Below are 25,420 nucleotides of genomic sequence, written 5' to 3'. Positions count from 1 at the left end.
CTTAAAGTTGCAATCTCAGTCTCGATTTAAAGCCCGTTAATGCAAAAGTCACGTTCATGCTGTTAAAGTGGCCGCAAAAAATAGGAGAAAAATAAATCCAAACCGCTGGCATCTGCTTTTCGCATTTGACATTTTGCCCAGCCATCGGCAGCAGCTAACTTTGTATGCAACAACATGATTTGCGTTCACAAATTGCCGCCGACTTCCGTTCGTTCCGTTGAATCCGTTGATTTTCACCCAAAGACAGCCGCTGGGCTTTAGTTTTGCTATCTTCTGGCAGCAGATGGTATCTGCAAGTACATCCTCTTCACACAGTGCCTTCGGATTGATTTCGTTCGCCTTTTTCCACATCAATCACCGGCAACTGCAACATAATTTGCCTCATTATGCTTACCAACCATTGATGGCTCCTCAAAGTGGGTCAAAAGGTGATTTTCCCCCCGCGTTAAGACACCGTTTTGCTAATTTTCCAAGGTTTTTGCGGTTGGTGTTCGGTGTTCGGTTTGTGAAAACGCCAATTGCCAGTTTCCCATCAGGTATCTGACTACCGGAAAATCTGTAAACTTCAACAAGCCGCGATAATCAGCGCTCCAAACTTGAACTTGATCTTGAATGCAAAACGGTTCCATTTGCCCGGCCATGCATGCACGCCCATATGTATTCTCCACTCGATTATATCATATTTTCCTACGCATTTCCACTCCACTTAATGCCAAATTATCTGCAGTGGCGGTCGCGTGTTTTGTTGTCTGTACATTTTGATTGTTGTTTTGTTTTGCTTCTTTATTATTCCAGCTTTTCAGCAAAATGTTCACCGTCTGTGCAACGTTGCATGTCGCAGTGTGTGTTTTTTGTTACATATATTTTTTTATTTTATCTGCCAGTCTTGCTGCGGATTTTAGCCAGCCGTTTTTGTGTTCTACTGTAGCATGTGTTGGTCGAACGAACACACGAGTGAACAAGCGGACAATTAGAGCGCTCAAAGTCGCGTAACACTCGCCAAATGCCGGCAACTTGGCAAGTATAGTACGTAGAATGCCAAATGAACAGCCGTTTAGTACGGATCTGCCATATATATGTGTAGTGAATATGTGGGGTATCAGGGGGTATATATTTCAGTTTGTATAAGTATTATACCTAATTAGTAATGTATTTGTCTCCTTTTTAAAAGTTATCAATCAACTGATGAAAAGCCTTTTTTTATATTTATAAAATTTAACCTATAAATTATTCTTTTATAATTCAAAGACTGCATTTTTGGAGGGTAACTAACACTTCCAAAGAGCTTAGTTCAGCTGCCTTTCTCTGCATCAGTTGTTTTCCATTTTCAATTGGTTTTTTGTGTGCTTTTGTGTTTAGAATATATTTTTCCAGTTACCCAGCGTCCAAATGCAATGTTAATTTTTCAGCTTTCCATTTCAATGAGCTTAATGACATTTTGTGCAAGGCAATGGCAAAAGTAAACCAGACCAGACCAGACTTAAACGATTCGTTGACAGCCTGGCCACGATCCATCTACAATATCTGGAAAAAAGATTGGAGTGGGTAGTGGTGAACCAGAGTTTGATCAGCTCTTGCGCAATTTATTGGCTGTGCAGGTGCACAAGTTTGAGTGGATCGAAATGGAAGTAATGGAGTACCGCAGACCCAAGCTCTCAAATGATCGAACGAATCGAGGTGATCGTGCTTGTATTTTCTTTCGCTGCGCAATTTTGCTGTCGCAGCATTTGGCCATGGTTCTTCGATCTTCAGCTCACCTGTGTAATAATGCCCGCAATTCCGTTACTTTTTCAAGCCACGCTTCATCAGTTAATTTCCCGCTCGATCAGCACATTTTGTGCGCGCTTTGTATTACATTGTTGAGAGCACCCAATAATGGTAAAGTAATATCTGGCTATCAGCACTTTCTGCACTTTATCTAGGTGGTGTTAAAAAGTATCTGACTCTGAGTCTGTCTCGGTTTCAGTCTCAGTCTCTCAGTTTCTCAGTTTCTTTGCCAGTCAGTCAGTCGGAAATCGGCGGAAAAGTAGCTCGCTTATCAGCTGCCTTCAAGTCACCAAAATCACGTTGCAAATGCCAGCGACAAATTTGTTGAGGGGCCCAGACGAGGAAGGCAATTCTACGGACTTTGCAGCTGGCCGGCGAAAATTGCATTGCCAAATCGTCTCAGTTTTGCACAGGGATTCGCCAGCTAAGGTACTCGAAAAAATAATATAACTCTTTCAAGGCTGTAGTAATACTTTAAAAAGTTCAAAATTGCTATTAAATGCATTTTAGCTAGGTGAGCATACTTTTATATTTTCCCTAAACTTACACAGTTTTAACTTAATTAATTTTGAGTTGTTTAAGGATCATTCCGTCATCAATGTAAAGTTGGCACAGTTTATACCATGTTCATTTAAAATTTTAAATATATGTTATAAATCCTGAGATGCCTCAACCGATTTCTTTGAGTGCATCTCTAGGAGGCACTTGTCTGGGGAGCTCGTCGCTGCCATTTGTCATGCGATGCCGTTTTCCGTTTCCATCTCCCATTTTCCAGTGCTCCGGCAATTGGCGCTGGCATTTGGGTAATTTTAATGAGCGGCGCTTGTAAGAATTTGCGACAATTTGACAGCAAATTGCCAGTGCGGCAGACTGCAAACTGCAACTGCAACATCTGCGGGAGTGTCTGCTTAGTGGCTGCAACAAAGCATTTGTGTCAAAGTTGCAACATCCTGATGCGCTTATCAGTATCGGTGTGGCAGTTCTGTTGTCGCTTTCAAATGTGGGCCATGAGCGATAACCGAAACCAAATATTTGAAGTGCGACAGCAAATTGATTCCATTTGGTCGAATAAATCAACCAAATGATGTCGGTCGAGCAACTTCATAATCAGCTGCACTAGTTTCCCCATAAATATGCCCCACTTTGGTCCATTTGAACAGTCGTTCACCGCAGCGTGTAGCAAACATTTAGCCCAACCATTGCCATCAAAATCGGAATCCAAATCGAGTGCGACGGAAAACGCGCCCTTTGCCACTTTATGTGCGACCGGTCAGTCCCGAGGCCAACCACAAATGTTACAGTTTGCTCCAAGTGCCACGCCCCCAAATCACCCATTTAGTGCCACAGGGTGAGGTGTGGCACAACACTGAAAATATTTGGGGTACAGCAAACCAAAATCAAAGCCAAAGTCATTTTCCAGCTCTTTAACAATAAATTTATAAATAGGAAATGTAAATAATTATCAATAAGTATTAATATTATCAAGGATCTTAAGAGTTATTTAAGTAAGTGATATTTTTTTTACTTTAGATCTTCGAACGTACAGATCGGTTGCTTGGAAAGTAACATATATCGCAAAAACTGTAATACATGTATGCTTCCTACTTCATTGCAATTGATAGATTCTGATTCAATAAAAAAGGTAATCAAACTATCTAGTTAACTCGAAGAGTGTAATAAAACTGGGTGCGAAATCGATCAGCATCTGAGCCCCGTTCGTGCAACTGCATAGATTTGTGCAATGTTTGACCAACGCAACGGCAACTGATTTACCATGGCCCGCGGCTGGAGTTTCATAGTGAATGGCTCTTTCACCTAAACTTCCCCTTTGGATTGGGGCCCCTTTTGGTCATAAATGAAATCCCATTTGGATATTCGACCCTACTCCCAACGACCATCGAATCGAAACGAGACGAATTTTATTCATGGCGCATTTGGTATAAACGACGTTTACACATATTGAAATCTCAAATCCGAAAATGTGAAATGTGGAAATCTCTGCAAATGGAAAGTCACAGCGCAAACAGACGCACATTCCCATGTGTGCCGAAGGGTTTTGAGCTTATAAACTTGTTGTAAAACTCATATAAATATGGACAGAAAAAAGGAGGGAAATTTTATTACCCATGCAACGAAGACCAAATGCGCTTCGAGCATCAAAGCGCTTTCTTTGCTCGAATGCAAGACAGATTTAATTTATCATAGATAAATGTATCGTTTCCACTAAATGGGAAAGCCTTTATTGTCGGTCGCAGCCAGTGTCAAAATATTTTCTTATTTATCCATTTTAATGCTAATTAGTATTATGAAAAAATATTTTTTAATGGAATGGTTTTTTGATATAATATGGATACCTTTTTTTTAGATTTATTTACTGTCACTTAAATCGCACAATACCTTCTGCGGATATAGAAATTTATTAAGTTCTACTTCTCTTTAGAGTGCGTGACAAATTCTGCAAGCAAACTTTTCGCATAAAGTATATAAATCGAGACCGCATTGTGGCAATGAGCCAGCAAAATCATACTTGCATCAACTTTGAAAACCAGTTTTGCGTAAGCCCAAAATCGAGCTGGTTGCCCTGAAAAATCAGGAAAAAAATACAAAAAAAAAATGGGCGGAGTGTTCCCTACAGACTGCATTTCACTCGAATAATTGAACATTTTCGGTGACCCAATTTAAGGCGACGCCTGAATATAACAAATTGCAGCATTGGGCCACGCCCCCCATTATCCAAAGCCGCATTTCCCCGCATTGCCCCTTAAAAGTTCTCCTATTGATTTTGTCGCAACTTAACTCCAAAGAGCCGGGCCAAAAGTTTTACCCGGCCATAGCCTGAAACCTCGGACCGACTTGCTGACACGTTCAGTTTACTTCGAGTTTCTTTGAGTTGAAAGTAAGTACACCTATATGTACATATATAGTATGTATCTGCAATGGGCGCCATGTGTGTGCGCACTTGTGGCCAATAACTTTCAAATGGCCAGGTTTGAAAGTTGCTGTGGGCCACGACCATTGAATGCTACCAATCATTGTTCGCTGTCAGCAGCGAAGCAGCTGCAGATTCAATTAAACTTTGCCTTCACGCTTTCGATCAGTGAAAGTGAGTGAGTCGCAATTGCCATCCATCCATCAGCCATCTATCCCACCATCCAACCCCTTCGATTGGCCAGCCACAATCAATTGCATTGGCAGTTGCAGTTGCAATTTCAATGGCCATTCCAGTTGCACTTTTAGTCGCATTGACAGTGGCTACATGTCAAGTGCAACGGCCACTGAACTGCAGCGAAAAGTGAGATGAAATTCCATCTTGGCAATTTCATGGAACTGCCTTTCCACATTTAAAGGTCAAGGAGGGGAAGGATATCTATGCAACAGATGCTGAATATGATTAATATTAAATTTGATTGTATCCTTTCTTTTAAAGATTAGTTTAGTAAAATAAGCTGATTCCAGATTAAGTAGCTTGCCAAAAGTGGTTCAACTAAAGTGGCCTTAATCCAGCTATTTTAGAAACAATTTAGCCAATTATCCGTTGATTGCTCCTATAATATTCCACTCCCCAAACGTATGGATTACACCCACTTGATCGGTAAGTTCACTGCCACCCAGGCGCATTCATTGCAACCCGAAACGTCCCAATGCAGCAGTGCACTTATGCATGTACCATATACTTCTATACATATAAATTATAACTCGCCAGGCATGCAATTAAAGCGAGCATCCGCTTTAAATTGAAATCGAAACTGTCCGCGGGGAAATGGCGATACAGCCGGAGTGCATAAATCTAGCACAAGCACGAGCGGCCAGAACAATAGAAGCATCCAACAGCCGAAGGGCAAGTGAAAGGGGGTTCTCAAAGGGGGCTTCCCAAAGGGGGGCTTCCTGTAGGGGGGCTCTAAAGCCGCCGGCTGGTGACGGCGACGCTCAGTTGCATTCGGCCGGAGGAGCAACAACAGCACGCTTGGCCAACGCTGCGTGATGAAGTGGCCATGTATGGACGAGCCTGTGGCTCCCTCCCTCCGATTCTTGCGTTACAAGCACATGAAAGATATGGCATATGTATATATAGAAAATTGGCACATTTTACTCGCTTTCAACAAGTTCAGAGGTGCGAAATGGAACAACCAACAATGTTAAGCAACCAAGAAGACGAGACCGCACACGGAGAAAATCATTACAAAATACGCAATATTCCTTTATAAGGTATACATAAACATGACAACTGCGTAGATCAAATTATAACAGTATTTTAAAATGACTAACGAAATTCACTTTTGAAAAGATCTACATTTTCTTAGAGTTTTATCATCATTAATGACAGTACGGTACCTTAGTTTCATCCTAGTGCCTGACAGGATATGCAGGTTTCTGTGATAAGATCTAATGCATTTCCTTTATATTAATTAGTGCAAGTGCAGTTGGGCAGCCCAGATCTGCAGAGGAAGTCGCCTCAAGCGTGTCAATTTGTTATTGAGAAGGGACTTTTATCCCCCAGAAAGATCTCTCCAGAATAGAAAGCCCCTCGAGTGTCTTGACAATGAACCGTGTGCCCAATCCGCAACTTAACTGCCACCGAGAATGCCAGATACCCACTTTCGGATCACATCCTAACTGTAGACTAATGATACCGGCATATTACCTGGGTTGTGCAACGTCATCCGAGAGCTATTTAGACCACCGACATAATCCGCTCTTGGTTCACCTGTCTTGGTTCGCCTCTTTGCTATCTTGAATCACCCATCTACATCTCAATCGGGAGGTAATGCCATCCCATTGAGACCCGATTGTTTGTTTCTTCGAGCTGGAGGGCTCTTCTCTGGCTGGCCTATGGAGTATCTGTGTTAATTTCCGCTCAACTGTTAGTTTTATGACTTCTTCGAGACGTTCCCACAGGGCCCAAAGACATTCAGCTGTTGCTGCGTCACATGGAAAACAAATGGAGAAAAACAAAACGAAGCCCAAAGAGACCAAATGAAATGAAATGAAATGAAAGCCGCGGGTCAGTTTTGAATTATTTATATAGCAGCCAGCTTTGAATTGAGCATTTCGTAAGAAAATGCTAATTCAAACGTAAAAAACGATGGCTTTGTCAAAGGAAAGCTAATTAGATGGAGCCCAGGTCAGTGGGCGAACTTCAAAAGACAGAAGACAAAAGTCTCCAGAGTCTAGACCAAAGTCAAGGGTTTGTCTTTTAATTGTTAACAAGTGAAGCGGCTCCCTCGAAGCAAAATTCAGTCGAGCATGACAGGTAAAACTGAACAGGTGAATGTGAATGTGGCGGAGGAAACGAATGCAAATTCGCCGGCTGTAATTGTGTGAATAAAGTAGTCAACAGTTGTGGCCAACGCCTCGACACGCAACCGATTCCGCCCTTCCGCATGTCTTTTGTTTTTACTTTTGATTAAAAAGAAAATGAATTCATTTCATAAGTCCTCCCCAGCAGCCGAGAAATTAGCATAGTTTTCGTTCAAGATGGGGGAACTGTGCTAATGTTACAAAGTTGCTTCCTGTCGAGATTTTTGCGCAGTTCATTAACTTGGCCACAAAGCGAAAATTTCACTTTTTCCCCGCACATTTTGAAGTTCAACGAGCAGGTAAACCAAACCCCAGCTCCACACTTCACATACCAAGAAACCAGTTGAATAATACGCCAGCTCTTTTCACGGGGAAATTGCAAATTACCGCCTCATAACCTGCAGGTTCATGGCGCTCATTGAAGTCCCCCTTTGGGGCATTTAATTAAAAAATACTTTCACTGCCTGTTTACTGCAAATGCCAAACTGACTGACGGCCAGTCATAAATTTATGCCAGTTTGTTGCTCATAATTGTGAGAAATCTTAGGCGACAGTTGGCCAAAGGGGTTGGCGGAAATCACGACAGGATTGGATAAAAGTTTGCCTTCTCTGAAAGGAAACTGATTGATGGGTTGATAACTGGGCTCAATCAGGGCTATTTAGAAAATAAAGTTAGCTATAATCTTATAGCAAAGGCTTACTAATTACAAACTAGTACACCATTTCATAATTAAGTATTTACGTATCTTGCATAATGAAATTAATATAAGTATTAATAGGTAAAGATGGTTTTATAGTTGATACAAAAGGCCCTTTATATCGAAGTACAACTTTCCATCATAATGAACCAACAAATCAAAAAACTGGTTCAATCATTTAATCCGATTATAAATTCCAAGAAATATAATTCTATTTATTTTCTGTTTTCAGACTTTTTGTAAATTTTTGTTATTCCACTCTTTAAAGATAACCGGAAAGAAATAATTAATCAAAGATAACTTTCGTTTGGCGCACGAGCAATGAAATTTGTTACCATTTCAATTGAAACCGTATAACTATTATGACCATTACGACCCCTTCATGGAGTCCGGGCCAAGAAGACCTGCCACATAATTAAACTTAAAGACTGTGCTGTTATGGCCCCAGTGCTCTCAATGAGCCTCAGCCCTCAATAAACCAAATACGAAATAAAAAACTACTCAAAAAAGCTATATAACCAAAAGGTTGGAAAAAAGCCAAATTAAAAATAAAAAAAAACAAAAACGTCGAATCGCTTTTCGCAAGCAAACGTGCTGTCATTAAATTTAATAAGCACTTTTTCAGGCCAAGCTTGGATATTTTTTCCGCTTTTAGCCCTAGTCTAGGCCCCCCTCATCACCCGGAAAACCAGAACAGCCGGCCAGCAAAAGCAAAGCTTTTAAAAACGTAATGGTCTAGCAAAAAAAAAGATGAGTACGAATACAACAAAAATAAAAGAAATAAAAACTACAAATAATGTTGCTCGGGGTTTTTCGACTCTTTTTCCGTGACTGCCCTTTCTTTCCATTGAATTTTCTTGGCGGCAAAGTGGAGTAAACGAACTCTGCGGGCGCCATCGGCACTGTCTAACGGTTCATCTGGTAGAAGGGGCTCCCCAGATTTCCTGATTCAGGCCCCAGTAGCACACTTTTGCTCATTTGTTTGTCCGGCCCTATAAGTAAGTGAGTTACGAAACAGTCGTACGCATAACGCTTCACACTTCACACTTTATGGGTTCTCGGTTGGAATAGGAAAATGATATATGGGAAGGGGCAAACGTTTATGGTCGGACAAATTAAGAGTTTCTGGCTTCCTGAGTGATCTTTCATTGGGTCCGACAAATTACTGACCAAATGCAAAGAAAAACCCGTTAATGAAGCAAGAAATTGAGCAATTATATAGTGGCGATCCAGTTTGAAACCTGTGCATGTGCGGCATGTGGTTATGGAAAGAAAATGCCCTTTTAAATGCTGTACGATTGACCATGCACTTGTAATAGGCTTACTACATATAAAATACGTTTATATTATTTGCATGGCTTGGGACCTTTTAAAACTCACCGTAATATCAGGCAAAATTCTGAAAATAAAATTAAAGAAACAATTAGATATTGAAACGAAGCTAAGATCTATAAATATCAAAATTATTTGATAGGATATGGATAAAAGAAATATATTCCCAAATCTATATGGAATCTAACAGTTCGCAAATGCAAATAAAACATTATAAGGTTTGACACAATCACTGAATAAAAAGTGCATGCAAATAATTGACACTATTAAACCATGCTAAATTTCGCCAAGTGTATGAACGAGGAAAAGGCTTTGACGGAAACGCTCATTACGAAACCCACCGCAAGGATGGAGGTTTTTGTCTGGCAGCAGTGCACCAGATCCCCGAGCATTATGGTTTCAGTTTGAGTTTGTGCCTCAATTTCAATGCAGCGCACAAAGGTACGTCCGGACTGGGCCGAGTGTTATGAAAATAATAATAATAAAAATATGAGAAATATGTATATTATAATATCGCGTTTCGGTCGCAAAGTGTGCAGAAGTTTTTCGCATTCAGTGCACACGAACGAGCACCAACGTACCCGAATCCCGGTGGCAACTCCCACTTCAAGGGGGAAAACTGGGAAAAAGGGGCATCCTTCGGTTGGGTAGGAAAATGCGGATGGGTTTCGGGTGGCGATGAGTGCACGGCTGCAACTCCAACTTTAGCTGCAACTGCCAACTCAATTATAAAACGAGGAACAACGCACAGAACACATTAAAACTGCAAGTGGAAAGCTTGTTTTTCTTTCTATTTATTTTTGTTTTTTTATTTGCAGTTTCGTTCTTGTTTATTTTGCGTTCTTTCCACTTTTCGCTTTTCTGCAATTTATTGAGTTCTCTCTTAAGCATTGTTTTGCTCCCTCTATGCGGAACGATATAATGGCCAGTTTTCCGAGCAGAGCAATTCCTCCTCATATTTCTGCATGCAATTGGAAATTGTGTGCCGGGGGCAACAAAAATGGGTGTGCATAACTCAGAGCGCCAATAAAGTACTAAAATCCAGTTGGTCACTCACTTAACTTGAATTTATGAGAAGCGCAGGGAGAGGTGATGTTTTTGCACTGCTTGGCAAGTTTGTGCAGCTCAATGACATGTTTTTATGGTGCACATTTGTATTTATTTAAAAGTGTCTTGCTCCGCTCCAGGTTTAAATCATGTCGTTAAGCTTCGAGTTCATTTTAATTAGAATGCATTCTTAGTTATATTCATATCTCAAGGTATTTTGGTTAAACTCTAAATTAATGTTTCAAAAGATGTTAGTCATGAATAAGAGATTGTAAATATATCATTGTGGCTGCCTACCAATTTTATGATATTGCATGCCTGCTAGAGAAGCTATTAATATGTTTTATGATCAACTTGAAAGACAATTCATCAGCAGGTTGCCCCGTCATTAGATACAGGAAGTCATCACCGCCGCAACACGGTCGCGATGCAACATTATAGGGCGATGGAAAAACGGGGGAAAAGCCATTTCAATTGATCGACGCCGTCAGCTGTTTGATGGACGCAGCATGAGCCAGCAATTTGAGGCACGCAGCCTGGAGAGAGCAGGTGCTCCGCTGCGAAACGGAGGCCAAACCCAAAAAAAGAACTCTGGAAGCCTGAAATTGTTTGAGCAAAGGGAGAGAATTTCAGGGAATATTGAGGAGTGGAAGTATGCTGGTATTGCCGGAAATGCAATTGTCACATGCAACCGCCACGCCCTCAAAGAAAAAAGAACATAAACTGAACAGATGAACTTAGACACCCCCATTTTAATGGACATCCCCCTCCAACTTTTCAATCAAATGCCATGGCAACGAACCCGCGTCGGTGCCTGTGTTTGCGTGTGGGCGTCTTAATGAATATTGGAAATCAATTCCACAAAGTCAGCCGAAATCGGCGGAAAAGCGGCCGAGGCGAAGTCACTTTATCACTTCAGCAATGAGCACGAGCGCGACACTTTTCCTACACAGAGATCAATTGGGGGAGCTAATAACTGAAGTCAAATTCAGGTTGAAACATTAGCGACCATTCTTTATTCAGTGCTCTGGGAACACATAGCACACATGTCCTTTTAGAAACCTTTACCTAGAAATCTCCTACAAACCACTACCACATAAAATTATGTCACGTCCTATACACTGAAAAATATATTTTCAAATACATAATTTAAAAATTACATTGAAAAAGAAAGGCCTAAGAAGTGAGACCGTATTTATCTCCATGAAAACGTTATCGTCACTCCCTTAGAAAAAAAATGTTATAAATGCCAATTTATGGGTCATTAAACAGACAATAAATAAAGTATTAATTTGCATTTGAATTATAATTTCGACATTCGGATAAAATATACATTTATCCGTCATTATTTAAACACTAATTTATTTCGCAACAAAATGACCTAAGCCAATCGCAGTTTGACATTTATTCAACTATTAATTTAATTTTATTATCTGATGAGATACTTAGCACCCAATTTCCCAGCGCCAACTAATCTTAATTGTAGTGGGCGTTTTTCCCCGAGTGTAGAGAATGGAAAATCGAGTTTTGCTGGGAGGAGCGCTGTGGCACGTGTGAGTTTCCCGGCTCTCGCTGTCATATCGCTTTCCCTGCGGGATCTACAAGAAGCTAAGAAGACCGTCTACGACATGTGGCACTTAAATGGGCAGAGTCGGATGAATATGGAGATATGGAATGAGCTGGAAGAGCTGGAGGAACCGGCCGAGCAGCAGCAGCTGTCGGTCTTATGTGTCTGTGTTCTGGACAAACATGTTTTGAAGCCTCCGCCCCCTCTCCATTTGGCATGTGCTGGATAATTTAGCAAATTTCGAATCCGACTGCGTTTTCTAAGAGGAACTCTACATGATTTTATTGTTGCGTTTTGCACCGATGCTAAGTAAATGTTATTACAACAGTAATAATGCTAAGAAAAAATAGGAAAGGAATTTTTGTGCGAAAACTCGCTGCAGGGAAAACTTGAAAAACCGGCAGTGGCAAGACCAAGCACAAAATGCCCCAGCTGGCAGCATCGAAACATTAACGATTCACACATTTGCGGCAACATAATTTCAGTTTCCCAGATAGTCAGATACTCAGCTAACGTTGCGGATTTTCAAATGCCGAAGCAGTATGCAATTGGCAAAAGGCAGAGAAACAGTCGATGGAACCACACGTCGTGGTCGAAGTTGCAGGCCAGCAAAAAAATCGCTGGCCCAACATTTGTGCGCAATTACGAAAGGCCAAAACCAAGCGGCTACAATGTGGCGGCCATCATAATTTCCATTCAGCCACCACGGGCAAAGAAAAATTAAAGGCAAAAAGAGTGGCACCAGTCGCATTAGCAACGGCCAAGTAATTGCAGGAAAGTGCTGGGAAATGAAAGGAAAGAGGGACTTGGACTTTCCTTGGACTTATTCCAGACCAACAGCCAAAGAGCTCATAATGGAAACTTTCAAGTCGCTTTCAAGATTATTTCTTTGGAGATAGTTTCTGAACATCGCCATTCAAAGGGCTACAATTGTAAAGATATTGCAGCCACACATTCCAAAAGGAATTGATTTTTTATGCGTCTCTTAGGCTTTATATCCTAAAAATGTATAAGCTGTATTAAATCGCTTTATGAAATAGATGCTTTCTATATACAGCCTATACTTAGGAAAACCACTTTTTACACGGAATTTGCTGTAAGTTCTTTAAAGTGTGCTATTTCTGTGACCACGCTAAATAGTCGCTCGCGAACGAAAATTAAGCATAAAGCAGAAGAAAAAAATGATAACGGTAAATTTTTGGGTTGTACGTCATGTAGAAGAGAGCAATAATCGATTCACATCAAAATTTTTGGAATCGAAAGCCAAATACTTCTGAAATAATCGATCTAAAGTTACTGTTCTGATGTGTGCTATTTATACGTCCCCGGCTGTATGTATCCATTAAGTTTTTTTTTCATACCGTCACGTTAACATTTGTCTAGTGAAAGTGACTAGTTATCCTGATTATAGATCGAAGTAGTCGCCGCATGAGTTTTCTTTCGGCAAGCTGACAAGTCGCATTGAGCGTAGTTCAGCCTCCGTAGAAGTAAACCAGAAAGTGACTCGAAATAATTGAACAAAATTCCAGTAAGTACAAATGTGATCATACCAATAGTTTATCCCACTGATGGCGGTAATCCCCCCAGTCCAGTGACATGTCCGAACTGCAAGCATCGCTACTGCTCAAACGCCAGCTTTCCGAGCTGCAGCGCCATCCCGTTGAGGGCTTCTCCGCCGGTCTGGTAAGCGACTCGGACATCTTCAAGTGGGAGGTGGTGATCATCGGTCCCCCGGACACGCTTTACGAGGGCGGCTTCTTTAAGGCGCACCTGATCTTCCCAAAGGAGTACCCACTGCGCCCGCCCAAGATGAAGTTCATCACCGAAATATGGCATCCCAATATCGACAAGGCCGGCGACGTTTGCATCTCGATCCTGCACGAACCGGGTGACGATAAGTGGGGCTACGAGAAGGCCGAGGAGCGCTGGCTACCGGTGCACACCGTGGAGACGATCCTTCTTTCCGTGATCTCTATGCTCACAGATCCCAATGATGAATCGGCCGCCAATGTGGATGCGGCCAAGGAGTACCGTGAGAATTACGCGGAGTTCAAGCGCAAGGTAACCAGGTGCGTCCGCCGGAGTCAAGAGGAGGTGGAATAGCCCGGAAACTGGGCAGTGACATGATGATCAGGAACGGCCCACATGCTAATCACGTGAATAAAGAGAGCAACTAGTGGAAATCTGGCCTTTGAAGTGTCGGAAGTGGGGTATATCTCCTAATTGGAATCTCCAATTAGGGCATTGCAATCTCTTTGAGCTTGCGCCAATTCAGCGACACCTGTCGGCATTAATTACACTTAATCGCTTCGGAGCTACGGGTGTTACCTCCTGGCATAGGCCGATCTTAAGCCAGTGTGCTTAATAGGCTTAGACCTCTTCTAGTTGCACACTGACACAGTTATGGCCGTTCTCTGGTCTGTGGCTTCCAGAGGAAAGCTGAGGCAGCTGGCCACTTGGCCGCTTTTTATGGTCTTCACATGGCGACAAAAATTTACACATGCACTGATCAAAATTCCTATTTATGACTGGTAGAATCGGGATCAGAATGTTTATTTACTTTGCTACACTTTATGGCTATTCAAAAGTTCTTTAAGTTCTCTTATTTAGAATACCATGTGTAAAATATTAAGTATTAAAATTTAATCATATCTAGCACCTTTTTTCCCAGTGCTGCAACAACAAATTGCTGCTGTTGCTCTTGGTGTTGCTGTTGCTGGTGGCGAATGGCTAGTGTGACAGCAGCAACATCAGAAAATGGCTCCATACGCCGACTTGTTTTGGTGTGTGGAGAGTGGAGCTCCTGGGCAACGACTCTAGTGTTTTGCTGCCAGCATTTTTGTGGTTAGCTGAACTTGTTTTTGTTGTTGTAATTGTTGTTTATTAGCAACAAGTTTTGCATTTTGATTTTTTCTCTTTTTTGCCCAAGCCAGTGTGGTGGCCCCCCGGCACTTCGCCGCATGTCGCATTGTTTGGCCGTGAGTCAATTCCGGAGCGGGATACTGTGGCTTATTCGCCACGGACTGGGTGTGACTCTCAAGTAAAAATCCAATACCAATTCCCCACAGCGACTGTCTGGCTAAAAGATTCAAATGATCCCCGTGTGATTCAGCAAATACCTCAAAACAAACCCCAAAACAGAATAAGCAGAAATCGGTGAGCGATTTGGAAACTGGGTAAATAAGGCCATGCACCTTCAATCGGCAAAAAGCAGAAACCCAAAAAAAAAACAAAACAATACAAAAAAAGTAGACAAAATCTTGGCGGCAATAAGCCACAGCATCATGATGATCACCACGACGATCGGCAAATAGTAAAAAACGAAAACGAAACGAAAGAAAACAAAGCGAGGGAAAAGAAAACGGCCCGCAGAAACCAGCTCTCTTCAGAAATCTTCAGCGAAGAAGATGCTCGACCTGGAGATGGAGATTCTTCTGAGAGTTAAAAACTCACTCAGCCAGTAGAAATTGAATTGATGGCTGGGCTGGGGGATATATGGGTATGGAAAACCGGATTTGAGCCTGGGCCCCAAAACGCAGGGTATCTATATTTATAAATAGCCACACAGCTTTCCGATATATGGACTACATGGTATGTTGGTGCAGTGAAATCTCCTCTGGCGGCTAATGGGAAAACCAGGGTCAATCCAAAAAACAGGTAGTTCGGAATCATTAGGTTTTATGGTGAGGGTGGAAAAACGCAGCTGGTCAAGTGTGTGAGTGTTTGTCTCTCTGCATTTTCCCGAGAAGAAACCCCGATTACAAACGATTTTACCTACCCTGTAGTTTTCGGTTCCAAAATCCAATGGGTCCCGCTCGATGTTAACTGGTATGGGTGCGTGTTGCATACGTGTTAAGTAAATTCCAATATGTGGTCTGGACTGCCTCACGTATCTTGCAGATACTTGGGCACAGCGATACTGGTTTTCGGGATTTCGTAAAGTTGCCCGTTTCTAAACGAATGATAATGATGGTGGCGATGATGTGCCGATGCGATGATGAGTAATCCCGGCAAAAAGGGTAAACACTAGCACTTTACATCCAGAATGTACACCACTTCTTTTTTTGTCGTACGGTCAGTGCAAAACCTTTACACGCTCGATGGTTTTGTCAGCCATAAAACATTGCCGCGAGACGAATCACAAAAAACATTATAGACATATATGCTCGTGTGTACATATATACATCTGAAAAACTACCTGACGCGCAGCGTGCGCCATAAAACTAAAGACAAACACTGAACTGAACTGAGCTCTTGCTGCTGTTGTTGTTTTTGTATTATTTTATAACGCGGTTCGCTCGCGTTTATCGCTCTTTTTCGCTCGCACTCGGACACGTCCACCTGCGTCGCCGTCTCAAAGTAAACTAAACCCAACTACGTTGAAAACAAGTTTTCGAAATGCTGCTAATGTTGCTGGCCGGCTTCTTGGCAACATTTCAAGTGGAAGCGAGACAAGCAACACGCACACAGTGCAATGCTCGCTCGGCAGCAACACGCAACATGTTGCCGGCGTGGTACAGTGCGGACGTTTGTTGTTGCCGGCTTTTTGGCTGTGCCGCTTGCAGTTGTTGTTGCTGCCGCTGCTCGTTGGTCGTTGGCACTGCTCCACACCCCCATTTTTGCCAGGGTAGTTCGGACTGCTCTCTATATAGCATCTGCTGCAGGGGTATATAGCGTTTCTGAGGTTTTCGAAGGTGTGGGTGGTTTAATAAATTTACGTTTCAACGAGGAACAACATCGATGCCCTTAAAGTTTGTTTAATTCATTAGTGATTGGACAGCTCGCAGTTTTTTGTATGTATTTTAGGACGATGCTATTAAGTGCAGTGGAAAAAGTACTTACGGAAAAACTAACAAAACAAGCGAGTGCCCGCTGGAAAGTGATAAATTGGCATATCGATTGAATTACCAAAAAGAAACTACATATAAAACAACCCCAGGAATCCAGAAATTCCATATTCAATTTAAGAGAAATCTCTGGAATATTCTTATCGGTACACTTAATAAAATCAGAAAAATGGTTTGAATATTTGTATGAACAAATCTCTTAACTTTGAATATATAAATATGTGGATTTTATAAGGCAAATTAAATTTGTGTTGTAGTGTTTCAGTAAGCCCAATTCATTTTCTCATTTCCTTACAGTACCTAACTAGTCGAGCTAGGCACTTAAGTTTTCAAAGTTGTTATTTTCCAAGCAGTGCTACATCCGATTCGTATTTACACTGAACGAACACAATGAATGCGCTTATTTGTCCCTCCTTCCAGTTCCCCCGAGATAAAGCCGCCTGCCTGGCGCTAAATATTTGATGAAGCTGCAAAAGGCAGACAGAGGGAAAAGATACAAGTGCCAGATACTGGATACCAGATACAGATACATTTGCAGGCCCAGATGGATTGGATAGAGATGGCCTGCTGCATAGACAAGCTGTCTGCCAGCTAGTACGTCAGTTGTAGCTTTCCCGCTTTTCATTTGCCAAATGCAAAATGGATGTTCATCTTGGACATGTTTGCTCTCGACTGTCAAATGCTCGACAAAGTGGGCGTTTTCGGGTCAGTGGGGGGGTGGCAGGTCAGAGGTTATGATGGTTTCGTACCTCTTGTCATTTACCTCATTTGCACTTGAGAATTTATTTCGGCCTGCGGTGGGCTACGAATGCCGTATTTACTTATTTACACTGTCCTTTCCCACATGCACTAGGAAAAATGTATGTACCTACATATGTATATAAAAATAGTATACAACAAGAGAGAACGCTATAGTCGAGTTCCCCGACTATCTGATACCCGTTACTCAGATGGTGAAAGTGTGCAGGTCACACAACACTCACAGTTTTTGTGGGTTGTGGTTTGTGGGCGTTAAAGTGGGCGTGGCAAAAAGTTTTTTGGCAAATCGATAGAATTTTACAAGACTAATACAAAAATGAAAAAATATTAAAACATTTTTGAAAAGTGTGGGCGTGGCAGCTTTTGGCGGTTTGTGGGCGTTAGGGTGGGCGTGGCAAATATTTTTTTGGGAAACCGATAGAAATTAAGGAGACTAACACAAAAATGAAAAAATATCGAAACATTTTTCAAAAGTGTGGGCGTGGCAGTTTTGGGCGGTTTGTGGGCGTTAGAGTGGGCGTGGCAACATGAATCGACAAACTTGCGCTGCTTCTATGTCTCTGGAGTCTGCATGCTGAATCTCAACTTTGTAGCTTTTGTAGTTCCTGAGATCTCGACGTTCATACGGACGGACAGACGGACAGACGGACGGACAGACGGACGGACAGACGGACGGACAGACGGACATGGCCAGATCGACTCGGCTATTGATCCTGATCAAGAATATATATACTTTATATGGTCGGAAACGCTTCCTTCTGCCTGTTACATACTTTTCAACGAATCTAGTATACCCTTTTACTCTACGAGTAACGGGTATAAAAATAATACAAATACATAAATATATAATACAATTTGATTAAACTATTTTTATGTGTGTATTTTATACAGAATACAATAGAGAAAATTGATGTTTAGGATTATAAATGTCATACATTTTAAAGAAGTCATCAGTTTAAAGTTAGTGGAGCTTCCTGCTAAGAAAGGCATACTACAGCTTCTGTAGCATACTATTGCGAAATTAACCATTGCATTTTTTGCAGTGCACACCGTCCCCAACCAGTTGTTGCTGTTGACTTTGCGTCGTTTATCTTATCTGAGGAGATGTCGTCGCCGGATGATGATAGTAGAGACAACGCCTTTGCATTTGTCTTTACCTCCATGGCCCTTTACCACCCCCAACACACCTACAGTACCCAGTATCCATTATCCATGGCATATGTATGAATTGCTGGTGTGGCTGTTGGGCACATGTCTTGGCATTTCCATTTCCATTTGCATTTTCAACAATTGTCAATTGTGGAGGACGCACTGCAGCATTGCGCCGGCAATGGCATGGGACATTTGCATACGTAAGAGTGTGACGAGAGTACGTAACATTTGTCTGCACAACGACAAGCTCACTTTGATGCCATCAAAGCCGCCCCCAACCACCAGGAAGAGCAACATCCCCATCCACATTCACATCCACATCAACATCAGCAACTACAACTGCAACCAGCCAAGTTGGCAAAGTTTGTGCCATGCATTTCGTCTGGCCTTTGTTTGCCCTCTTGTTGTTGTTGCTGTTGGTTGTATACAATTTGCATAAAACTCAAAACGAATTTATTTTGAAAAGCAACTTTATTTCTCCGCCAGCGAGCTGGTCGGTCATTCTCTTTAAGTTCACACCCGCACCCGAGAGCTCATCTCCTCGACAGTCATTACACATTTTGCGACCAGGACCTGTCTGTCCTTTGAGCACCAGGTGCAGCTTGCATATTCGTGGCCAAAGCCAACCGAACTACCTGGATCCTGGCAGGATTCCAGGGCAAGAGCTCATCACTTCCCCATTCCCGTGGGCTTAAGTCTTGCTAACCAGCCAGCTGAAGTGGGTGGAAATGACCTCGCCTGTCGCCCGGCAAATGAACTTTAATTAAATGCTAATAGTTAAAGTTGCTTTGAGCGCAGTTTTCAGTCCGAGTTTTTAGGGTAAATACGCACGGTGTGTAAACAGGATGTGCACGTGGATGTGGTGCCTGCAGCAGACAGACGGAAGAGGATGTGGAAGTGGAAGTGCCTGAGGTGTGATCTCCAACATGGAGCCACTTGACAAAGTGCAGCAGAGGAACTCTACTTAATGCCAGCTAGAGGGGCAGGCTAATCCGAAGATTGTTTATATCCCATAGGTGTTTACTGGATTTCGGGCATGGATTCTTGTAGTCTCACATTTTGCCCTTGCCTTTTGTCTCTCAATACTAATTTTACAAATTTTATTACACTAATGGGTTTGTATTAGAAAAGGAACTGTATCTGTTTTAAGATGTGTTTTACAAAATTTATTGAGTACCTTTTGGAAAGTCAATGATTTACCGCAGTTTTCTAGCTTAAAGTAGATAAATAGGAATCCGAAGTGTATTAAAGTTTCTCAAGAAAGAAATTTAATTTTAAACGCATTATTTATTGCTTTACATGTCAGTTTTGTTCAGATAGTGCACATATTTCTTCTTCACACATTTTTGAACACTTTTATACTTAACCACGCCTATTTACTCTTGAACACCCAAGTTTACTCAAATTTACCGCGGAGTTAAGTGAGTTCGTAAATCAAAAGACCAATCCCAAAATACGGAAAATGGGCAAGAGATCGCAGAAGAACAGTGTGCTGATGGTCTGTGTGGGTGCGTATTCCCTTGTAAAAGCTAATCCTGTATACAGTATATTTTGTAATCATTATGCAAATTAACTGCGCCCGCAGGCAACCTCTGCCGCTCCCCAATCGCCGAGGCTGTGATGCGTGACGTGGTCGAGAGGGCGGGTCTCCAAGGGGAGTGGCGCGTGGAGAGCGCCGGGATCGAGGGATGGCATTCTGGCCGCCAACCGGATGAGCGAGCTCTGAATGTCCTGGCCAAGCACAACATCGACTACTTGGGCAGTGCGAGGGTTCTGGCCCCGGAGGACTACCTCAAGTTCGACTACATCTTCGGCATGGATCTAAGCAATCTAGCCGCCCTGAGGCGTATGGCTCCCAAGGGCGCCACTGCCAAGCTGCTTCTCCTTGGGGATTTTGGCCTAAGACCAGATGAACGCATCCTTGAGGATCCCTATTATGTGAGTTGATAGTTACTACAATTTATGTTTATGGTCAACGTTTTTTAGGAAGTTAATAGACTCGTTTTAAAATCATTGTTTACCTAGGAAGAGAATTTTTAGTTTCGGAAACATTCCTAACCAAATAGATAATTCTTATAACAATGTTTGCCTTATATACATTATGCTTCTAAATAAATATTTTTGACTTTCCTCTTAATATATTTTATAAAAATTAATTCTGTTATATTATCCAGGACATTGGCGAAGCACCATTCGAACAAATTTACCGGCAGTGCACCATAGCGTGTAATAATTTCCTGAAGCAAGCGCGTTTAAATCAGATAATGTAGAGAAGCCCCTGACAGCCGCCTAAGGGTTAAGCCATCCGACCGACCACAGCTGATAAGCCGCGTTGCCAACTAACAGTTGAAGCCAGGGCTGCAACGTTCGGAACCTTTATTCGCCAGCCGGAAAAGAAAACAACATACCAATTTGTTCGTAAAAATCCCCGTGTAAATTGACTAAAAAATGGTTCGAAAAGTGCTTATGATTTGTTTGGGTAATAAAGAATACTTTTATCTTATGTATACACCATTAAGAAGTCTACTGACCTTTCAGGCAACATCTGCAGATCCCCAATTGCAGAGGTCGTGATGGTGGACACCCTGGAGAAGGCGAATGTCAAGGACGTGGAGGTCGATAGTGCGGCAATTGGAGGCTGGCACGTGGGCAACCGGGCGGATCCGAGGGCCATCAGCACTCTGCAGAAGCACGACCTCAAGTGCACCCACATCGTTCGGCAGATCCGCAAGCAGGACTTCTCGGAATTCGACTACATCTTCGGCATGGACGAGGACAACATGAGCGAGCTGAGGCGTCTGGCGCCCAAAGGCTCCAAGGCGGAGCTCCTGATGCTGGGCGATTTCGGACTCGAGAAGAAGAACCGCATCATCGAGGATCCCTACTATGTAAGCAACTCTTTGAGTCCGGAGTCCACTTGATTAGAATACGAAGTTGCTGGGGGAATAGATGATCATCTTCATCTCCATCCAAAGATAGAAAGATCACAGGCTTTCATATAAGAAAGTAGTATGATAAATGAGCCAATAAGACTGTTGTCCTTGTCTACAAAAAGATTTACAAAAGACTTTTAGATTAAGAACCTCATTTAAAAGTAACCCATTGCATAGATTTACAAAAGACTTTTAGATTAAAAACGTTACTTAACAGCTTAAGCTAATAATGATCCCGATTTGTTCTTTCAGGAGCGTGGAGCCGAGGGCTTTGAGACCGCCTACCAGCAGTGCGTGGTGGCCTGTGCCGCCTTCATGAAAGAACGCCTCCAGAAATGAATGATTTGTAATAGCGTTGTGATATAGATAATCTAATAAATGTTGATACTAAACGTGAACCGGTTTTTATATTATATATATACAATGAATCAGCTGCATTGGTCATCGGAACTTGCAGTTCCCAGTGCGAAAATGAAGGTTCTGTTCGTGTGCATTGGTAAGAGTCATCAAACAAAAGACAAACTCTAATTTACAGTGTTACTTATAGGCAACACCTGCCGATCTCCAATGGCCGAGGCCATCCTGAAGCATTTGGTGCGGAAACGGAATCTCCAGAACTGGTATGTGGACAGTGCTGGCCTCCGGAATTGGAACGTTGGTATGGAGCCTCAGGCACGTGGACAACAATTGCTAAAACAACATGGTTTGAAAACAAACCACTTGGGTCGTATGGTAATATACACTACTAACTACAAAGAAGTCTTCTGATCTTTTAATCACTCTTATACTCGTAGATAACTGCTCAAGACTTCTATGACTTCGATTACATATTCGCCATGGACAATAGCAACCTGTTGGAGCTTCAGCAAATGGCAGCTAGGCTTGATCCCAGTCCGACGTGCCAGATTCAATTGCTGGGTAGCTATATTGGACGCAAGGAGGATGAGATCATCGAGGATCCATACTTCGTAATTTAAACAATCTTAGTTTTGTAGTGAGTATCTAATTTTGCGCTTTCTTCGACAGAGTCAGGGCATGGGAGGATTTAATGCTGCATACCTGCAAATACTGGAAAGCTGCGAACGTTTTGTGCAACATTATACATCCGGAGATAAGACGGTTTCGTTAGGACGTCAATAGAAGTGTCAACAAATAGGTTGTACAAATTATGCATAATTTTTAGGATTTTTTAAAAATTATAATCCCATTTCATAACAGAGTATTGCTTATTAAAATAACGAGTAAAAATGCCAGAACTTTACTAATGATTTATAAACTCTTTGGCTGTTTATTTCCTTAATAAGTTCATTTAAAATACACTGCCATTCAGCACCTTCTCTATGAATCGCGACCAGCTGAGTTCGAGTATTTTGAAAGCTCTCGTCTGTTCCTCCTCCGTCAGCGTGGAGTAGCGCACCGAATTCCACACCAGAGTCTTTAGGACCCTTAGCCCCGCATTGTTGGGCGCCAGGCTCATGATGGCATAGTAGAAGTCGTAGCTCAGGCCCTTGGCATTCCAGAACCCAGGATCATCGTTGCATATCACCACGGGCACATCAAGGGCAAGATACTGGGCACCCGGATGGTTGCGCAGGTCCCAAACCAAATGCAGCACCTGATTCGAAATGGGACTAATCTCGACGGCGATGCGGCGCGACTTCACGGCATTCAGGAGGATCGGATGCTTGGCCAGAGCATAACCATGGCCAATACGGGTGGTGTTCAGCAACAGGGCATCCAGCAGGTTGATGTCCGTTGAGGCGCCAAACCAATCTGTAAGGAATCAATCACCAAGCTGATAAGCAGATCTATGAAGACTACAACTTACTGGTCTCTCCGCCATGTAGAAAAAGCCGAGATGTGGGCGGAAGATCTCTTAGGGCAGGCAGTAAGGAATAAAGTGGTTTTCCCTTGTCCTCTTGACCCACCAAATCGAATCCAACCAGAAAGTTGGGAAATGCTTGGCTAGAAAAATGGTGTGAAAGTAAATACTCATCAAAATCAGTATAGGCATACTCACTGCAGCTGCCTAAATTCCTCAACCATATCCTTCATCCGATCCAATTCATAGCCGCGATAGACGGCCAGAATGACTTTGAAGCCCAGAAAATCTGGATGCAGCTTCACGAACTTCTCGTTAATGTCAGAGAGCTCGCGAATAGTACGCTCTCTGGAAAAAGTGCGTCCACTGGCGTCATAGAGCTAATTAGTAAAGGAATTATCATTAGCTTGGAAATATGTTATTTTATCGCTTCCAACCATTTTGCAACTAGTCCGAATCTCTGCGTACATCACATTGTCATTGTAGAGCTCCTCCAGCATCTGCCAGTGATAAGCTCGAAAGGCTGGCAAATAGGTTAGGGCATCGCTCAGAGAGTCGAACATGTCCTGGAACCGATCCCAAACCTGGGTAATTGTGGGATACTCCACTGTAGAAAAAGGAAGAATATTACGTCACCTGGAAATGGATAATCGTGACTTACGCTCTGGAACTGGGGTGTACAAATTGATCAGACGTTCGAAATTCCGATCGTAGATCTGGCGATCCAACGAGTTCCGCCGCTCATCGGCAACACGCACGTATTGCGATTGGCATTCGTGGTCCTTAGGGGTCCTGCGGAATGTGAGGACACTTCGTCCTGTAGCCGTCGTGCAGCGCAGCAGTCCAGGCATGTACGACAAGTCGTCCACCACCCACTTGGAGCTCACGGATGCGGTGTTGTGCAGGTGGAGCACCGCGCCCTTGGGCATCTTCTGAAGAAACCGGAAGATAGCACTCCGATCGATCAGCGGCTTTGCCTTGAAAAAATGCAGAGCTGCCGCATTCTGCTCCGCATTGCGAAATCCTTGGGCCAACTCTCCGAGCTTGTACTCCATGAATATATCGTCCACCTTGGCCTCCTGGGTGTTCAGGTAGGTGTGTCCACCAGTCATCAGCTCCTCCTCCGCCGTGAGAACAGCTTGCCGTGCTTGTTCATAGCCTAAAGATAATTTGGTATTTATTTCCTAATAGCTCACACTCATGGTGAGCTATGTTACTTGAATTTATTAATATTATTCATATTGCTGACCCCAAGGCCATTAACCCACTTCGTTATTTCATAACCATGTCAGTTTGTATACTGGTATCGTCCCATTGAAAATACCCAACGAATTGGAAATCCCCAAATCTATTGTTCTGGCTAGGCATGTCAAGTTCGGATAGTGAAAGATATTCTGCCACGACGATCGGTTGAGAAAATATGGCATTTAAAGCTTAAAATATTCTGAATAAATACCCCACAAACTAATATCGCTTTTTGGAAAGAAAGAATCCTTTAAACTAGCTCAAATCATACTTAGTGCAGTTTGTGCCTGGATCTGAAGTTGAGAAGTCAGGAGCACTACAAGTATAAGCAATCGTTCCATTGTGCGAAAGGACTTTCACTGCCTGTCCGATTTAGTTGTGAGTCCTGTCCTTGGCTAATGAGTTCACAATCCAAATATTGACTTGACTCCGCCGGGCACGTTGATTTATTATATATATTATCGACTTGGGAACTGGCGACTGTTTTTTCCTCTTCGCGACCGCTCGCCAGAAGTGTCCGCTTAGAACTGTGGATACCATCGTGAACGGCGGGTGTTCCGACCAAGAAAAGCAAAACTATCATTTTGACAAAGTCATTCAGCGGAGCCCGCACATAAAAAAATTGGTGCAGAGGTGGAGCCGGGGTGAAGGCACAAATTGTGGAAGCAATTTCATTCTGGAAGCCGGGTTGTTTGGGTATCTTTTTTGTATAGTCGCATATCTGAGTGATTGAATGCCAGTTGCGCATATTAAGTGATTTAAAAATTTCGAAGGCGTGTGCCCATCGCTCGCTGATTTTAAGCTATTTGAATTGTTTCTATTTTGGCAAATTTTCACTGACGTTGACGGACGCGGTTGTTGGTTTCAAACAGCACACGACGATGGAATCACGAGTTCCTCGAGTACCCCACCTTATAAAGTGGTCTGGATGCTTTGAAATGTACGGTTATTAC

At 42.6% G+C, this 25,420-nt stretch overlaps 6 protein-coding genes across 7 annotated transcripts in view; 4 read left to right on the top strand and 2 right to left on the bottom strand.

Annotated features, from left to right (window-relative positions):
* The window catches only part of LOC122622010, a 50,054-nt gene extending 33,999 nt beyond the window's left edge, over positions 1-16,055 (bottom strand). The window contains exons 1-2 of one of the 2 annotated variants that reach the window (XM_043800102.1): positions 15,488-16,055; positions 9,144-9,162 (exon numbers count right to left, since the gene is read on the bottom strand). The gene's annotated coding sequence lies outside the window, so the exon portion shown is untranslated. The remainder of the gene's footprint in view (positions 1-9,143; positions 9,163-15,487) is intronic. The other variant, XM_043800103.1, reaches the window with a different exon arrangement.
* LOC122622012 (probable ubiquitin-conjugating enzyme E2 7) lies at positions 13,082-13,892 on the top strand. Its single transcript, XM_043800113.1, has 2 exons — positions 13,082-13,237; positions 13,297-13,892. Exon 2 carries the CDS (start codon positions 13,306-13,308, stop codon positions 13,810-13,812), a length of 507 nt encoding a protein of 168 aa, XP_043656048.1. The 5' UTR covers positions 13,082-13,237; positions 13,297-13,305; the 3' UTR covers positions 13,813-13,892.
* A 3,694-nt stretch (positions 16,056-19,749) lies between the features above and the next one.
* LOC122622014 (low molecular weight phosphotyrosine protein phosphatase 2) lies at positions 19,750-20,783 on the top strand. Its single transcript, XM_043800115.1, has 3 exons — positions 19,750-19,975; positions 20,053-20,405; positions 20,642-20,783. The coding sequence occupies exons 1-3, from the start codon at positions 19,930-19,932 to the stop codon at positions 20,735-20,737; spliced, it is 495 nt and encodes a 164-aa protein (XP_043656050.1). The 5' UTR covers positions 19,750-19,929; the 3' UTR covers positions 20,738-20,783.
* A 23-nt stretch (positions 20,784-20,806) lies between these two features.
* On the top strand, positions 20,807-21,798 carry LOC122622015 (low molecular weight phosphotyrosine protein phosphatase 1). The gene is made up of 3 exons (XM_043800116.1): positions 20,807-20,946; positions 21,006-21,355; positions 21,653-21,798. Exons 1-3 carry the CDS (start codon positions 20,916-20,918, stop codon positions 21,737-21,739), a joined length of 468 nt encoding a protein of 155 aa, XP_043656051.1. The 5' UTR covers positions 20,807-20,915; the 3' UTR covers positions 21,740-21,798.
* Positions 21,799-21,837: 39 nt separating this feature from the next.
* LOC122622013 (low molecular weight phosphotyrosine protein phosphatase 1) lies at positions 21,838-22,649 on the top strand. The gene is made up of 4 exons (XM_043800114.1): positions 21,838-21,896; positions 21,948-22,132; positions 22,195-22,368; positions 22,427-22,649. The coding sequence occupies exons 1-4, from the start codon at positions 21,872-21,874 to the stop codon at positions 22,538-22,540; spliced, it is 498 nt and encodes a 165-aa protein (XP_043656049.1). The 5' UTR covers positions 21,838-21,871; the 3' UTR covers positions 22,541-22,649.
* Positions 22,650-22,689: 40 nt separating this feature from the next.
* On the bottom strand, positions 22,690-25,330 carry LOC122620817 (adenosine deaminase 2). The gene is made up of 6 exons (XM_043798451.1): positions 24,739-25,330; positions 23,884-24,381; positions 23,660-23,829; positions 23,421-23,602; positions 23,229-23,365; positions 22,690-23,173 (listed from the first exon to the last, which is right to left on the bottom strand). The coding sequence occupies exons 1-6, from the start codon at positions 24,806-24,808 to the stop codon at positions 22,710-22,712; spliced, it is 1,521 nt and encodes a 506-aa protein (XP_043654386.1). The 5' UTR covers positions 24,809-25,330; the 3' UTR covers positions 22,690-22,709.
* Between the last annotated feature and the right edge of the window lie 90 nt (positions 25,331-25,420).

This window comes from Drosophila teissieri, chromosome 3R (genome assembly GCF_016746235.2).
Source record: "Drosophila teissieri strain GT53w chromosome 3R, Prin_Dtei_1.1, whole genome shotgun sequence".
In the NCBI taxonomy this organism is placed as follows: domain Eukaryota; kingdom Metazoa; phylum Arthropoda; class Insecta; order Diptera; family Drosophilidae; genus Drosophila; species Drosophila teissieri.
This window is presented reverse-complemented; position numbering and strand designations above follow the sequence as displayed.